Below are 18,463 nucleotides of genomic sequence, written 5' to 3'. Positions count from 1 at the left end.
GGGTTTTATGGAGGCCTGAATAAGATGTTAATTCTTCTTTGGGAGGAATGAGAATTTTCACTTAATATTTACTTGGCAGTCTGATTTGAAATCACTAATAATATTGCCTATGTGCTTGGTCTTTAAATATAGCCATATTTTTATCCCAAAATTTTAAGCCAAATAATTATTCTGTTATAGTCAGAGTTTTAACTAGTAATATAAAAACTCAGTTTTTATTTGAGATTGTTAAATTTTCCTCAATTTTTTATAGGATAAGAATGCATTACATCTGTTTTCTATAAATGGCAAGTATCTAGGGTCTCAAATTCTGAAGGAACAAGTATCAGATATATGTGTAATTGGAGAATACATTGTCACAGGAAGCTTACAAGGATTCCTGTCTATAAGAGATCTCCACAGGTAAGTAATAAAAATTAATGATGTATCACTTAAGAAAAGGTGACAGTACTTCTAGTCTAGAGTGAAAATCAGGTATCTAAGATTTTTAATCTTTTGGTTTATTATTTATTAAAAAATTTTTCTTTTGGCAAGTACAAAAAAATTGGAGAAGCTAAAGTATTCCTGGACTCATAAATGAAATATATATATATGTAGAAAATTTTACATTAAGTATATTTTACCACAATTAGCAATTTTTCAAGCTGAGCAGTGTTTTTCCTGCCTGTAATCCCAGCACTTTGGGAGATCAAAGAGGGAGGAATGCTTGAGCCCAGGAGTTTAAGACCAACCTGGACACATAGCAAGACCTCATCTCTACTAGGCATAAAAACTTTAAAAATTAGCTGTTAGAAATAGAAGTTGGGAGTCACAAAGAAAATGATCACTCAAAGAAATTCTCAACAAGGCAATTTTACTTCTGCAGAAGGGTACTGCCCATAAGCCTGACTGCCACCAGAGCACCCCGAACAAAGGAGAGGAGGGCTTTTTATCCCTAAGGCATGAGGCTTCTACTACTGTGTCCAGTCTCCATTGGCTGGAGCTGGACTGGACAATCCAAACTAAACCTGATTGGCTAAAAGCTTAAAACTTTCCTAAATAGGTAAACGCAATGGAGAACAAAGGAATGGAGGAAGTGCTTGCAAAAAGGCTAAGAAAGCAATAACATGTCCAAATAAGGAAAGGAGTAAATGCTGCAAGCTAGGACATGCATGCCCAGGCTGCTCAGGAAACAAGTGGATCAGGCCTCTAGAAATTAAAGGACAAGGAGACAGAATATGCATATGCCTTATTTGACTTAAATTGGCTTCCTTTTTGAGGAAGAACTTCACTGTATCTATCATTAGCTGAGTATAGTGGCATGTGCCTGTGTTTCTTGCTACTTGGGAGGGTGAGGTGGGAGGATTTTTTGAGCCCAGGTCAAGGCTACAGTAAGCTGTGATCGTACCACTGCATTCTAGCCTGGATAACAGAGCAAGACCCTGTCTCAAAAAAAAAAAAAAAAATGTTTTAAATATGTAGAGCCAGAAAACCATGTTCATAGTATGAAGTCTGAATTATGGATTTGGAAATTTGTCCAAATGATGGTTTGAATTTTTACAAACTTAAGGTTTTTTTTTTTAATTGTGGTAAGATAAACAAGAGTATATTTAACATATTTATGCATGTGTGTGTATAAAATTGGTGGGGGAATCTGTTGTCATTTAATGAAGTGAAGGAGAGAGAGATTGGAGTAGTGTTTTTTTTTTTGTTTTTTTGAGACCAAGTATCTCACTGTCACCCAGGCTGGAATGCAGTGGCACGATCTCAGCTCACTGCAGCCTTTACCTCCAGGTTCAAGCAATTCTCCTGCCTCATTCTCCTGAGTATCTGGGAATACAGGTGTGCACCACCATGCTAATTTTTCTATTTTTAGTAGAGATGGGGTTTCACCATGTTGGCCAGGCTGATCTCTAACTCCCAAGTGATCTGACCACCTCAGCCTCCTAAAGTGCTAGGATAACAGGCATGAGCCACTGTGCCTGACCCAAGATTTCTGGGCTTCTTACTCACCTCTCACTTATGAATCGAAAGGCAAAAATCATTTAATTGAGAGTGCGTAGCTGTTCAATTCTGTGATGCTTACTCATAATAATGGTCTTTAAGAAGTTTAAGACTAGTTGGAGGCCAGACGTGGTGGCTTACGCCTGTAATCCCAACACTTTGGGAGGCCAAGGTGGGTGGATCATTTGAGGTCAGGAGTTCAAGACCCACCTAGCCAACAGAGTGAACCGTGGCTCTACTAAAAGTACAAAAATTAACCAGGTGTGGTGGTGGGCTCCTGTAATCCCAGCTACTCAGGAGCCTGAGGCAGGAGAATCACTTGAACTCAGGAGGCAGAGGTTGCAGTGAGCTGAGCTGAGATCACGCCACTGTACTCCAGCCTAGGAGTACAGCCTAGATAGAGCAAGACTCGATCTCAAAAAAAAAAAAAAAAAAAAAAAAGACAAGTTGGGGAAATAGCAGTGTTTATGTACTGTTGTGAATGGTTTAAGAGCTAAATTATATGGTCCCAGTTACATGTGCAAGAAGAGTTTTAAAGACATTAAGGATTAGTGTGGATCTGAGTAATCAAAGGAGTCTTGATGAAGGATTAGTAGGAATTGAAATGCAGATGAAAAGACAGGGGGGCCTTTTTTTGGAGATGGAAGTAGGCAAGGCTTGGGGAAATAAAGCACAAAGATGCAGGAACAGCAATGATCATGGTATGTAGGAACAGCAATGAACATGGTATGTACTGTGCATTTCAGGGGTAAGGTCAGAGCAAGGCTAGAACAAATGCCCACTAAGAGTCTGAGGCTCAGAGAATGGTGACTGGTACAGGAACTTTATTTCTACCTGTTTTAGGATAAACACTAAGGATAAGAATCTAGTTAGTATCCATGTAGAATTCTATGTAATAGTTGTGTTCCTTACTTTGTCTCTCACCTTCCCTTTAATCTCTCTAAAGGGAACGTAAACACTGTTTACCTTAGATAAATGATAAATGTAATAATAAGATGTAAGAAATGAAGAATAATAGAATGGGTTGGAAAATTGAAAAAAGAGTAAGTTTCTCTAGAAAGCCAAGAAAATATTCTTATATTTTAGGTTCATGGTTGCTTTATTAATATTTTGTTTGATTACAGTTAGAAGAAAAATAGATGTCAAAAATAGAGAAAAGATCTATTTATCAAGTATTTTTAAGTACAGGCCCTTGTGTGTGTCTGACTTTCTGGACCCAAGTTCCCACATCTATAAAATTAGAATGCAGAACCAGATGAGTATTATTTTCTAGATATAAAATTCTGTGAATTCAGTATAAAACCATGTAATTATGTCGTATTTTTCTTTCTCTTTTAGCTTGACTCTCAGCATCAACCCATTAGCCATGCGATTGCCTATCCATTGTGTTTGTGTAACCAAAGAAAACAGCCATATTCTTGTAGGTTTAGAAGATGGCAAATTGATTGTAGTGGGTGTTGGCAAGCCAGCTGAGGTAAAGCCTAGCATCAGTAATTTCGTTTCTTATGCTGTTGGGGATTACTTTGGTTCACCTTCATTCCAACTGATTCAGAAGTCACCATTTTGGATAAACAAATTAAAAACCAAATTTGATTTTTCAAAAGGCAGTAAATAAAAAGAGGATAAAGCTATTGTTCAAGAGTGATATTTATGTTATAACTGAAAGCCCACCTTTGGCAATTCTATCTACCACTCTATGTGAATAAGAAAATTATTTTATTCCAAATCTAGATTTAAGAACATGACTTAGATTTTCAAAACATAAGAGCCTTTACAAAAGAATAAAATATAGGCTCAACAATAAAACTACTTACTTTAATTTTGACAGACCCACCATAACTATTTATCAGTTGTTCTTTTGTAAAAGCAACCTTTTTTATCTGTAAATATAAATATCCCCATATATGTGCTTATTCTCAGTGAGTTTCCTGTAGTTAAATTTACTTGCTAATGATTTATTAATTACTAGATATTCAGATATCATAAATCCAACTCTCACTCAGGGAAACTTAGTAGTTACACTCCAAGTTACTGATTCTTCCAAATAATTTATGTTATAACATAGTTAAATTAAGCATTATAAATTTTTTTTAAGTCACTGTTGATAACTTTCTGAGAAATCTAACAGTATGGGATCTGTCAGGGTTATTTCAAGGGAAGAAATTACTATCACACAGTCAGTGGCTGTAATAACCTGTTAAAGATCATCAAAAACCTGTTTCGTAAATATTTGAAATTTCTTTAGTCCTTATGCTTTTCTTTTTAGCATATTATCTTAACAACAAAAAAAAATCATTAAATTAATGTTACTGTATCTGGGCATGGTTGCTCCACCTGTAATCCTAGCCCTTTGGGAGGCCAAGGAAGACATATCACCTGAGAGGAGTTTGAGATCAGCCTGGCCAATGCGGTGAAACCCCGTCTCTACTAAAAATACAAAAATTAGCTGGGTGTGTTGGCATATGCCTGTAATCTCAGCTATTCAGGAGGCTGAGGCAAGAGAATCACTTGAACCAAGGAATTGGAGGTTGCAGTGAGCCAAGATTGCACCACTGCACTCTAGCCTGGATGACAGAGCAAGACTCTGTCTCAAAAAAAAAAAAACATTAATTCCAGATCCAAGTCTCTCAATGTCAGCAACTCTATATCTCAGTGTTTCACTTATATTTAAAACATTTTAAGGATGTTTCCATTCAGTGCCAAGTTTCTTGATTACCATATTTCGCAAGTAAATACTGTCTTATCCTCTGTTAATGTGATGATGCTCCAACTTTACTCTTTGAGTGTATTTCACTTTCTGTGCTTCAGTCAAGTGCCTTTCAAATTTGCATAACCTTCTGCCACCTTAAGTAAGTTTGTCAGTTTCTGATGTTACTGAATTTTTTAATGCAATTACCATTATGTGCATACATTTTCTTTTAAAAATTGATTGGCCAGCTGAGTGTGGTGGCTCATGCCTGTGATTCCAGCACTTTGGGAGGCCAATGTGGGTGGATCACCTGAGGTCAGTAGCTCAAGACCAGCCCGGCCAACATGGCAAAACCATGTCTCTACTAGAAATATAAAAATGAGCGAGGTGTGGTACCAGGTGCCTGTAATCCCAGCTACTTGGGAAGCTGAGGCATGAGAATCGCTTGAACCAGGCGGAGGTTGCAGTAAGCCAAGATTGCACCACTGCACTCCAGCCTGGGGAACAGAACGAGACTCTGTCTCAAAAAAAACAAAAGATTAAAAAAAAAATTGATTGGCCAAAGACCTAAGCAGCTTCATTTTATAGGCTTAATGTTTTGTAATATTTACCAAATAAGTTTGGTAATTTGCCTTCATTGAAAGATTTATATAGGCTACAACACATAGAATTTGAATTGTATATAGTGTGTATGTATATTGTGTATATGAGAATTGTTAATGAAAGGTTTTTTTTCCAACTTTGGCTGTATCAGCTAAATCATAGATCTACTTTAATAAATTAAATATTTAGACTTGTATAATTAAATATAATTTATTCTGTATTACAATGTAGAATATGAACTAGATCGATAGTTACTTGCAAAAAGATATTTCTATTTCAATGTCTATTTTTTATCTAAAACATCAAAATCTTGATGAATATATATTTTTAATCAGGTACTAGTTTTATATATTATTCTATTAGGGTGAAAATCCTATTTATAAATCAGATGGCAAGGTAGTAGGGCTTCAGAAAATATATCTGCAAATATAACTGCAAAACAAGCATGCCAGAGCCACTAGTATCTTTGTATGAGGCTTTTATCACTCCAATAAATATACTCTAAAAAAGTGACCATTAGGCCAGGTGAAGTGGCTCACACCTGTAATCTCAGCACTTTGGGAGGCCGAGGCAGGTTCATGAGGTCAAGAGATCAAGACCATCTTGGCCAATATGGTGAAACCCTGTCTCTACTAAAAATACAAAAATTAGCTGGGCATGGTGGTATGCACCTATAGTCCCAGCTACTTGGGAGGCTGAGACAGGAGAATCGCTTGAACCTGGGAGGCAGAGGTTGCAGTGAACCAAGATCACATCACTGCACTCCAGCCTGACAACAGAGCAAGACTCTGTCTCAAAAAAAAAAGAAAAGTGAACATTTAAAAAGGGTGGCAACACTGTCTCAAAAAAAAGAAGGTGGAATCACCATTAAAAAGTAGATTGTGGGCCGGGTACAGTGGCTCACGCCTGTAATCCCAGCACTTTGGCAGGCCGAGGCGGGTGGATCACGAGGTAAAGAGATCGAGACCATCCTGGTCAACATGATGAAACCCTGTCTCTACTAAAAATACAAAAAATCAGCTGGGCATGGTGGCGCATGCCTGTAATCCCAGCTACTCAGGAGGCTGAGGTAGGAGAATTGCCTGAACCCAGGAGGCAGAGGTTGCGGTGAGCCAAGATTGTGCCTTTGCACTCTAGTCTGGGTAACAAGAGCAAAGCTCCATCTCAAAAAAAAAAAGTAGATTGAACTTGAGAAAGTAATTACAAGAAGCTGTAGGGTTTTTTCACCTCACCTAGATGTTTAAGCACTTAAAGGACATTTATTTATTCACTGATTTAATTAATATTTTTATACACTGGGAAGGATGATAGGTAATGCAAATTTAATGGTGAACTAAATGCAATTCCTGGCTTAAAGGGGCTTATGCTCTCCTTGTTTTCTATATTACTTTTTATCGTTCTCTTGTTAATTAGTTTTTGAAAGTCTTATATTGAAGTATTTTAAAATTACATTTTTTTCATCAAAACTTTCTTTCCCCCCACCCCCTTGAGATGGAGTCTCACTATGTTGCCCAGGCTGGAATACAGTGGCACGATTTTGGCTCACTACAACCTCAGCCTCCCTGGTTCAAGTGATTCTCCTGCCTCAGCCTCCCAGGTAGCTGGGACTACAGGCACCTGCCACCATGTCTAGCCAATTTTTTTTTTTTTTTGAGACAGAGTCTTGCTCCGCCACCAGGCACCAGGCTGGAGTGGAGTGGCACGATCTCAGCTCACTACAACCTCTGCCTCCTGGTTTCAAGCAATTCTCCTGCCTCAGCCTCCTGAGTAGCTGAGACTACAGGCACACGCCACCACACCCAGCTAATTTTTGTATTTTTAGTAGAGATGGGATTTCACCATATTGGCCAGGATGGTCTCCATCTCTTGACGTCGTAATCTGTCTGCCTCGGCCTCCCAAAGTAATTTTTATGTTTTTAACAGAGATGGGGTTTCACCATGTTGACCAGGCTGGTCTTGAGCTCCTGACCTTATGATCAGCCCACCTCGGCCTCCCAAAGTGGTGGGGTTACAGGCATGAGCCACCTCGCCTGGCTTTACTTTCTTCTTATCCTTGCAATTGGCATTAACAGTACTGCAAATACAAGAAAATAAAATCTTCAAACCTACATGCTTATTAGCTAAATTAAGAATAATTTTGAGCCAGGTGTAGTGGCTCACACCTGTAATCCCAGCACTTTGGGAAGCTGAGGTGGGAGGATTGTTTGAGCCCAGGAGTTCAAGACCAGCCTGGGCAATAAAGTGAGACCTCATCTCTACAAAAAATAAAAAATTAAAATTAATTAAACATTTTTAAAGAAATAGTTTTGAGAAGCTTATTTTGATGTAGTAATACATATTTTTAATAATTTAGAAAACAAAAGAACCTGGTAATTTTGACATGACTGGCCTATTAAATGTTTAAATGTACACATTGGCATTAGACCTTTCTCAAAGACAAAATAAATGTAAAAGTCTTTCATTATTATTATTGTTATTACTATGTGTGTATGTGTGTGTATGAGAGAGAGAGAGAGACAGATGTGATGCCTAGGCTGGAGTACAATGGTGCCATCTGGGCTCACTGCAACTTCTGCCTTCAGGTTCAAGCAATTCTCATTCGTCAGCCTCCGAAGTAACTGGGATTACAGGTGGGCACCACTATGCTGGGCTAAATTTTGTATTTTTAGTAGAGACGGGAGAGTGCCATTTTGACCAGGCTCTGGTGTTGAACTCCTGACCTCAAGTGATCTGCCCACCTCAGCCTCCCAAAGTGCTGGGATTACGGGCAAGAACCTACATGCCTGGCTGTCTTTCTCTATTATTAATAACCTTTAAAGTGCTAATAATTCTGCTAACAAAATTTGTTTCTTTTCCTTCTTCAAAATCAGTGTCATATTATATATCGATTTTATTTATTTTTTCTTAATATTTATTCATTTCTTTGTATTACTTTACACAGATGCGTTCAGGTCAGCTCTCTCGAAAATTGTGGGGATCGAGCAAGCGGCTTAGCCAGATTTCAGCTGGAGAAACTGAATATAATACTCAAGATTCTAAGTGATTGTTATTCCATTTTCTGTTATTATTACTGAAACCTGATTTATTGCTTTGTCAGTTTAACCATATCTCTCAACTCTGCAATGTTGCAAGGCCTTTATCGCAGAAAATCATTTAAGATAATCACAATTTACTGTGGTATATAAACTAATTCTTGGTCTATATTAAGATGGATTTGAGAAAATGTATTTGATTTGATTTGGTGGCCCATTCCTAAAGGTCATTGTATCCATTTTCAAAACAAAATTCTAAAATAAGAAAATTAGGTTCAATTTGATTATTATTCCAAATGATAAAATTTAAGATTTTTCTAACAGAAGAGTACAGATAATGGGACAGTTGAGAGAGATGGCTTTAAATACATTCTTAAGTAATCATTTTCCTATTTACTGACCACTATAATAAAAATATATCAATTTATTTATTGAACTCCTGACTGGGGATAATATTTTAAAGGCATCCGTTGCACACTTGGATTTTCAGAACTCAGTAAAAGTTACAGGTTTGCATGGTAAGAATAAAATAAGAATATTGAAACTGGTACATTAGCTTATTCTACTGCTACTTAGCATGTTGCTAATGAGAAGTTACTGAAATCTATTATTGTCCTTAAATAATAAAAACTGAGTAGAAAAAGAGGAACTAGAGATACATTTTACAGATGTATTTCCTTAATAATTTAATTAAGCAAAAGTGCTAATCATGATTTTGTCAGTTGGGTCTTTTAAGTAGCATTTGCAGCACAATTTACATTTGCAAAGTACAGAATTTCTTGACTCCTTTGCTAAGCAAATACTGTTTTACTCTAATAATTTTTTTTAAAAATTCTATTTCATGTTTTAGGATTATAGCCAATTTTAATATATAGTGTTAAATGTTAAGTTATGCTTGATTACTAAGATCTTAAAGTAAAAGCCTGATTTATTTAATTTGGAATTCAAAGACATTGTTAAACTTAGATTTTTTTTTGTAAGATTATCTTTTGGGTTGGGTCAGAGAGGTTTTACAACTACCAGTGTTTTTAATCCAAGATTCCACGTATTTGAGGGAGCTTATGAATCCCTTTGAAATTTTGCAGAGATTTTGTATGTTAAATGCATTTTCAGGATGGAATGGTTACATGGCTTTCTTTAAAGGGATCTGTGACCAGGAAAAAAAAACAACTTTTAAAATCAAGTAATAATATTCTTTTTGTTCACAAATCATAGATGTCCTTACATCTAATTGTCTTCTTAATTGAATCTTAGAGAAATTATTCCTTTGCAATTTCACTCTCCTGTTGACCACAGTATCCAGTGCCCTTTTCTTTATAGTCTTTTGAGTGAGTTTAAAAAAAAAAAAAAAAAGTAAGAAATAAATGATTCTGTTTTGGGAAACTTTTGAATAGATTTGATTTAATGTGAGTCAGGGCTAGTAAAAAGCTATAGAAGAATTTTCTCTCTAATAAGTAAAAATCTTCTGTTTTATTAAGGAAAAAATAGCTATGTTTAAGGTAAATAACTCTGAAATAAACTGGATACAGCAATTGTAAAGTAGAACATATGTAAATGTAAATGTGTCTTAAGACTTCAGGAATTTGTATTGAAAAAAGCCTCAAAATAAGTTCAGTGGCAATAATTATACATCAGTGAGACTGGCTGGTATTCATTTATTCTTTTTTGGGGGGAACGGGAGGCTTCAATCCAGTGATTACCCATGGTGCCACCATGGCTATCTTATTTTTTATCTTACATTTTTTTTAGGAGATTTCAAGTCAGCATAACTAACATGATTGATTTTTAGTTTTTAAAATATTGATTTTCTTTGGAAATTTTCTGAATCAAAACCAAGTTTTATTTTGTTATTTATCCACAGATTTTTATTTTAAAATGCCTTCTTTATTTTTAAGTTTACTTAATATTGGATTTGAAAATTATTTTGGATGCTTATAAGTTTTCCAAAATTAGAAAAAAAAAATGCCTAAATGTTTTACTATGCTGCTTTTTAGATGGAAGAAATAAACAAGCAGTTTTTACTTTATAGTACAATTAAGTTTTGTTCACAATATAATAGATATTCTACCTAGACTAATACTAAATATACAAGGTAGTGGATTTATTCCTTATATTGCTTTTTTCCAAAAAGTAAAAATCAAAAATGTAGAATTTAAAGAAAAATCTTTGAGAATACTAGCAACAGTTTGGAGAATAGAACTTAAATGTTATCTATTAAAAGAAGCAAACAGAAGTATTAGCTGAATAATAAATTACTCATTTAAAGACTATAGCCTACTGAATTACTAGATAAAATAATTGGAAAGAAGTCCTTTTGAGATGTTATCCATAGAAAATAGTCATAATGTAATGGGAGAAATGAACAGTATCATTAGAATGAAATAACAGGTGGACACTTCAGTTAGTGAATATAGTATGTCAATTTGACTTACAGAGTCTGTTATTAAAAGTTGTTTGCACAACTTTTAATCTGCTTTTGTTTCTTGATACTGGTGATGATGAAAATAAAAATCTCAGCATCCTGGTGATAGGAAGAGATTTATACCAAGATAAGTATTTTACTTTTGGAAAATGAGATCAAATATTAAAACATGTAATAGCTGTGCACACTTAGAGAATAAAGAAGGTTTATAAAATTTTTTACAACTGTTTTCAATCAGTATTTTGTCATTACTCAGATAAAACTGAAAGAGAGAAGGAAAAATAAATCAGAGCATAAAAATCAGGAAAGTGTATAAAAATGAAGGTTGGCTAGTTGGTTTAGTCTTTCTTTTTAGCCTGTGAAGCTCATGTCTGTTATTAAGAAGTTAATACAAAATTAAAATCTATTAACTTTTTTTAGGGTCACAGTGCAGTGCATCCTTTTGCAAAAGAAAAAATACCAAGTGTTCATTTTGTCATTAGCAAGGAACACCGATGAGGTTTCTTTTTTTTTTTCTCTATTTAGGGCATATCAGAATTATCCTTCAAATAACTCATATTGAAAATCAGGTTTATGCTTCTGAAAAGAAGCGTGCTCTTAGAATTAGAATTTAGATTTGAAGGTTGAATCTTAATCTAAGACTTTGTTGTTGTTGTTTAATCTAAGACATTTTATATTTTGTGTGAAAAGGAGTGGGCAGAGAAAACTGTTAACTTGGATACCAGATTTTTATTTAAAGATGATAGAGATATGACCTTTGCATTTATGTATATTTTATATTGTTAACTCCTAAAGAGATCACTGAGGAAATCTTGTAATTGAACTTAAGGAAGTTAGCTCCTTTTGTATATTTATATTTATAAAATGAGTAGCATTATTCTTTCCCACTTTCCAGTGAAAAGATGTAAGTCCTAGGACTACATTAAATAGAAATATTATAATATTAAATAATATATAAAATGCAATATCATGGATGTCTGTGTTGGGGATATGTGTAAGAACTAGTCTTTTCAAATATATATATTTAAACCTGTCTTTCTGTAAACAGGTTCTTGAACCTATCTTTAGGATACAATTTTTGACTGAGATATAAGAAATTAAACATGGGCCTGGCGTGGTGATTCACGCCTGTCATCCCAGCACTTTGGGAGGCTGAGGTGGGCAGATCACAAGGTCAAGAGATCCAGATTATCCTGGCCAACATGGTGAAACCCCATCTCTACTGAAAACAAAAACAAAAATTAGTTGAGTGTGTTGGCGTGTGCCTGTAGTCCCAGCTACTTGGGAAGCTGAGGCAGGAGAATCACGTGAACCCGGGACGTGGAAGTTGCAGTGAGCCAAGATGCACCACTGCAGTCCAGCCTGGTGACAGAACAAGACTCCATCTCAAAAAAAAAGAAAAGAAAAAAAGAAACATGTTTTTTTTCTGTTTACTTTTTTTTTGTTTTCATCATCAGCCATACTTACAGCTTACCCTATGCATTGTTCCTCTCATCAGCTGGAACTGTTCCTCCCCAATAAGTGAGTAATCGTAAACATTTTTATCACCCTTAAAAAATCCATTCTCAATATTCTTTTTGCTGAATTTGTATATTGTGCATACTCAACATATTATTTGTTTTAAACTTGATTCCATCCAGAGCATTTTTCTGTAGTTATCCAGTATTTATCAGAGTCATGTGTTAATTTTTTTTGTAACATTAGACAACGATATAGTATTATCAGTTATCATTTCAATATGATTTAAAATGTGGACCACAGCCTGCCTTACTTAATTTAAATCCAGGCCAAGCATGGTGGCTTACGCCTATAATCCCAGCACTTTGGAAGGCTGAGGAGGAGGATTACTTGAGCCTAGGAACTCAAGTCCATCCTGGGCAACATAGTGGGCCCCCACCTCTACAAGACATTTAAAAATTAGCCTTGCATGGTAGCACATGCCTGTAGTCCTAGCTTCTCGGGAGGCTGAGATGAGGGGATCACTTGAGCCTAGAGGTCAAGGCTGAAGGGCTGCAGGGAGCTCTCATTGCACCACTGCACTTCATCCTAGGTGACAGAGACCCTGTCTCGAAAAAACATTTTCTTAAATTTAAATCTAGTAGTTTCTAGGCCAGTGGTTTTTTGTGTTTTGTTTTGTTTTGTTTTGAAATCCTCAAAATAGTCTTTATTCTACATTTTTAGTATAAAAATTCTACAAGTTAAGTGCACCACAGTGGAGAGAGAATCATACAAAGCTGAACTTCCATAACAGTCAGTGGTACAGTCAAATATCACATGTACAGAACACACAATTTTTAGATGAACTGAAATTATAAGATAAAATCCAATTTCAGAAAACAAAAATCAAAACATTAAGGATTCCTGAAATATTCTTAACCCTAATGAGATTTCACTGGACTCAAGTCATTTGTTCACAGTACAGTTTGCGTGATATTTTTGTGCAAACATAGCTTAGTTTTTCTGGCAGCAAAGCAAATTTGGGATAGGTTCATGCAGGCAGGGACAACCTATGAGAAGGGCCCAAAGGCACCCTCTACTTTTGCCTGAGATGTGAAAGCAGATCTGTGCTTGAGGCACAGAGGAGTTTCAGAGGATCCTTGTGAAAGACTAGTTAAAAGATGACAAGTGGGGAGGAGTTCGAGGAAAGGAGGAAATTAGTCTGACTGGCTTTCTGTCCTGCACCGTTGATTCAATGGAGACTGGCAGGAGGAAGTGGAAGACTAAGGTTGGAGATGGGATGGGTGGGGCAAGGGATGGAAAGGAAGATGGGGACAACTAATGGGTTCCATTTATATCAAGTAATATAAATCAAAAACTTAAAGGAGATTAGAGGCCAATCAGAATAATTTCACAACCTTAATTCTTAGGAAGATAAAGTTCCCTCCAAACCTATTTTGATGTTTTATTACTAAAGGCAAAGACCAGTATGGTACAGTATTACTCCAGAAAAATTAAAGGAAGATCCTTAGGGTGGCTTCACCCACATTTATTTTATGAATGGTTACCTCCCCTACCTCAAAATGCTTTAGGGAGGTACTGCTACCATTACATGGTTCTTTATTAAATTTGAAAAATAGCTGAAAGTTTGGACACCAGAAAGACACCCCAAAAACCTGTGTCTAAACTGCAACTTCAGGTTAATATGACTAAAGCAGTTGCATTGTGAGAAGTGCTGAAGGTTTGTGACATCTTTCCTGGCACAAAGGTGGCCTTAGTTCCTCAGCAGACGGTGTAGCCACCATCTGAACCACCCATGAAGAAATTCCCCTTCCGCTGAGTTACAAGGCTGTTGGCTCCCTGCATGACTGCAAGCTGAGCAGCATTGGGAGGGCATCCAGGAGGTGGAAGAGGAGTGTTGCCAGTGGTAGCCCAGCTCCAAATCTGTCATCTGTGTCATACCCTCCTTCCACCAGCCCTGTAGAGCCAGCTGGATAGATGGGACCCACTGGATAATAAGCCATGGGGATTGTGGAGCCTAAAGGCCCAACAGCCACAGACTGGGCCATGGGAAGATACAGAGAGGCTCCAGGAAATGCAGCCGACGTGGTGGGGACTCTGGGTGCACAGTGCTCAGATGATAGAGCTTTGAGTAGGCAGGTGGAGCATCAATATAGGGTGGAGCCTGAGGAATATTCAAGGTCTGAGGGCATACTGGATTCCCAGGAGGCTGCACAGGGTAGGTTGGCTGTTCATGGTGGCTGTGGGTTCACTTCATCTTGACATTGCCAGGCCAATGGTTCTTAATGGACATTGCAGATCAGACTTGTCTATGGAGTTTATAAATACACAGATATCTAGGCGCTGCTTTGGACTTCCTGAATCTCTATACTTTATATTCTTGGCATTAAAAAATTATGTATCAGGATTATTTTATATCATAAAATATTTTCCTGTGTAGAAATTTGTCCATTTATCTTTATAAACCCTATCCGATATTCAGATATTCAGACTTATTTGAAAATAGGCTTAATCCTTATCCCAAGAGACATTTTGTCTAAAATGCTTGAAATGGCTTTATTACCTTTGTTTTGCCTGCCACAGAAACAACCAAATTTCCTTTAAATTTTTTTTTTTTTTTTTTTTTTTTTTGAGACAGAGTCTCAGTCTGTCACCAGGCTGGAGTGCAGTGGCACAGTCTTGGCTCACGGCAACCTCCGCCTCCCAGGTTCAAGCGATTCTCCTTCATCAGACTCCCCAGTAGCAGGGACTACAGGTTTGTGCCACCCCACCCAGCTAATTCTTGTATTTTTAGTAGAGACAGGGTTTCACCATATTGGCCAGGATGGTCTCAAATCTCCCGATCTCATGATCTGCCCATCTCAGCCTCCCAAAGTGCTGGGATTGGGGCCCTAAACTGCATTGTCTTTATCTTGAGCTCTCTTGAGACTGTTCACATTGGTAAATTGTAACTAATATTTGCCTCCAGAAAAGTATGTGTTTGTTAATATTAGTTCCTAGTGGCTATCAGTGAATGTTTCGCAAACTTGAATTAGGTAACATTTTAAAGAATAAAAAACGTGACTAACATGCTAAATTTAAAACCTAAAAGCAGATCTCTTATAGCCTTGAAGCTTGTAATCAGTAGAACTTTCCTAACTAAAAGCATTGGATGTCATGCCTGTAATCCCAGCACTTTGGGAGGCCGAGGGGGCAGATGACCTGAGGTTGGGAGTTCGAGACCAGCCTGACCAACATGGAGAAACTTCGTCTCTAAATTAAAAAAAAAAAAAAAAAAAAAAAAAGCATTGGATGAATTATTTACTACTTCCAATGACTTTTGCAGGTACAGCTTCTATATGGAAATAATCTTTAGTTTTTTATAAGTATAACAAGCATTAACGTTTAAGATATGTAATTTTAAATAGGAAATGATTTCATTTTTTGTGTTAAGAAATGTAAGGCCATCCTAGAGTATAGGAGTTACGTGATTTTCTTCTGTATAAAAATCTCATTTAATAGTGGCTGTATTATCAGATACTTACCTGATTATAGTAATTCATCAGACACATGTCCTTCCTTTGGTGATTATCTCATTTGCATTTGCCACATGTGAGTGATTTCTAAACACATTGCAGGATTTGGACCTGTAAACCAGTGGCTTTAGTGATAAATAAAAGGACACATTCAATAATATTTACCCTTGTCTTAATGCCCGTAATCTTATGAATTGAAAATGCTGAAGAAAAAGAATAAATAGAAAGCTACTAATTCAACATTTTTTTTCATGGTACGTTTTTCATGTTTCCTTGGAAACTTACATTTTGCAAATGTAACAAAAATAGTAATAACACAACTTTATCATTTAAAAAATTACCCATTCATTTTTCAAAATTGACTGTTGGCCGGGCCTGGTGGCTCACACCTGTAATCCCAGCACTTTGGGAGGCCGAGGCAGGTGGATCATGAGGTCAGGAGATCAAGACCATCCGGGCCAACATGGCGAAACCCCATCTCTACTAAAAATACAAAAAAATTAGCTGGATGTGACAGCACACACCTGTAGTGCCAGCAACTTGGGAGGCTGAAGCAGGAGAATTGCTTGAACCCAGGAGGTGGAGATTGCAGTGAGCTGAGATTGCACCACTGCACTACAGCCTGGGTGACAGTGCAAAACTCTGTCTCAAAAAAAAAAAAAAAAACTAGACTGTTAGTGGAGGGGTGTTTGTGTGTCTGTATGTGTGTGTGTTTCCACATATATGATGGCTGTCTCTTTATTTAAATTAATTCATAATTATTTTTTAATGTATAGAGTGATTAGCTGCTTGCAATGCTGTTAATGTAGCATTGTAATGTAAGATGAAGACAAGTTAGGATTTAGGTGGGATTTTTAAAAATTTATCAATTAAAAATAAACTACTTTTAAAGAGAAGTCTTATTCCAATTGGACCTTTAAAATTTTTATTTTGGTAATAATATATTTCAACTTAAGATGTATTAAAACTAGCAGTTCTCTGGTAATCAGTGTACTAGTCAACATTAAAATGCTATTTTGGGTTGTCTTCTTTTGGTAACATTTTCGGACACTAAGCAATGTGTTTTACAGTGGGCTGAACATACAGATTCATAAATGCTTCTCTTTATTTTGAAGGAAAAAAATGCTTGTCAGTATTAGACATAATTATTTTGCTTTTCAGAATATTAAAGTTATATTAATAAGTAAACACTTTTAAGAAGTTGTTCTCATAGGATGGTATCAGTAATCAGACTTAATTGAAAAACTGTCACCCTCTTGTTTTTGATATAGGGATTAAAGAGAGTAACTATTTTTTCCTTTGGAATTTTGATTGTTTTTCTCAGCTGGCTTTTTAATGATTTAATTATAATTTTCTATTTTTCTTCCAGAATTATGGCATGTTATAGTAGATCTTACTATTAAAGATCTTTTATATTTTGAACTGTTTTTTTCTATTCTTTTTACTACTGTCAAAGACTGTGACTGATGAACACCATCACCAAACTGTTTTTGTGGCTAACTGCTTATTTTATAATTAGCTTTACATAAGAAAACTCCTTAGAAAACTGTGTGGCTTGTTGGTTCTATTTAGAAACTCTTGACAGGTATGGCTTTCATTCCTCCGACTGTTTGTTTGCTTTTATAGACTTGGAGCAAAAAATTTATCAAAATGTAATCAGATATCTGGCTAGATAGCCATTTTCTCTCAGATTCATTGCTATAAAAATGAATCTACTGAGGCATAAAAATATGAAACATATTTAATTCACCTCTTTTGTCAGCTTTTCTGGGACTCCAGTAGCATTTCAGTGTTATAGAGAGTGACAGTGATTTGAATGCATGTAAATGCACATAGTCAATTCAGAGCGAGATAACTGAAAATTCAGAATGACTTGTTTTTTGAAAGTACTTGGAAATTGTGCTGCTACTTAAACATTGAAGGAATTCAGAAAGTTGTGTATTTTTCTTGAAATTTTCCTTCTCATTCTACTGCAATTGACCATGAAAAAGAAAAGATTACACCTTATTTATATCTAGTTATTGACTGTGCAAACTGTGACTCGGTGGATATTTGTATGCCCCCCAAAAAGGTTTTAAAGTTGAGCAAGTTTTAATAAATATGTGTAAATAATTTTGATTATTATTCTTATTGTAGGTAAGTTACTGTTACTTTGGTGCAATATACTCTTTCCTTCCTCATCCTTTTAAAATTAAATATAAAAGATGTATGTTTTGTTTTATTACATTAAGTACTATTTTTAAAAAATTCATTGTGTGTATATGTGCTAATATTTGATTTGTTTCTGTATAGCATGATTAAAAATAATAATTGAAAAATTTGCGCTTATTTTAGGCCCTTGGAAATTTGTATTCTAACACTTTTTAAAAATGTACATTTGTACACAATAAATTAGCTTTGTATGTGAAAATGGGTTTGAATCAAATTTTTAAAATGTTACTTTCTTGAGTTGATTTGTAATTCTCAATTCATAGTCTGATTAGAACTTACCCTTGGCTAAGTTATTTGGGTAGATAAGAGATTGAATACAGTACTTGTTAATTAGAAAATTGATCAGTTTCTCATATGACAGGAATTTATTCTGTCATCCTAAGTGCACAAGATAAATGTCAATTGACTAGGTTTTGTCATATGTATTAACAAATATTTAGCCTTTCACTTTAGAGCTACCTCAAAAACATTGTTACAGGCTAGGCATAGTGGCTTATGTCTGTAATCATAGCACTTTGGGAGGCGAAGGCTGGAAGATGGCTTGAGCCCA

General features: G+C 35.8%; 1 protein-coding gene and 1 pseudogene across 9 annotated transcripts in view; one reads left to right on the top strand and one right to left on the bottom strand.

The window, feature by feature from the left end:
• NBEAL1 (neurobeachin like 1) overlaps positions 1-15,471 on the top strand; it is a 210,698-nt gene extending 195,227 nt beyond the window's left edge. For 7 of the 9 annotated variants that reach the window (XM_074399224.1, XM_074399223.1, XM_074399225.1 and 4 more), the window contains 2 exons: positions 254-402; positions 3,322-6,231. In XM_074399224.1, coding sequence (XP_074255325.1) covers positions 254-402; positions 3,322-3,598 — 426 coding nt within the window. In that variant the 3' untranslated portion in view covers positions 3,599-6,231. Of the gene's footprint in view, positions 1-253; positions 403-3,321; positions 6,232-8,216 lie in introns of those variants that run through there. The other 2 variants (XM_039470091.2, XM_074399227.1) reach the window with 1 other exon arrangement.
• Positions 13,949-15,738, bottom strand: LOC120364256 (DAZ-associated protein 2 pseudogene; annotated as a pseudogene).
• Positions 15,739-18,463: the final 2,725 nt, after the last annotated feature.

Source organism: Saimiri boliviensis, chromosome 5, assembly GCF_048565385.1.
Source record: "Saimiri boliviensis isolate mSaiBol1 chromosome 5, mSaiBol1.pri, whole genome shotgun sequence".
In the NCBI taxonomy this organism is placed as follows: Eukaryota; Metazoa; Chordata; class Mammalia; order Primates; family Cebidae; genus Saimiri; species Saimiri boliviensis.
The sequence above is the reverse complement of the archived record's forward strand: the minus strand, read 5'-3'. Positions and strand labels throughout refer to the sequence as shown.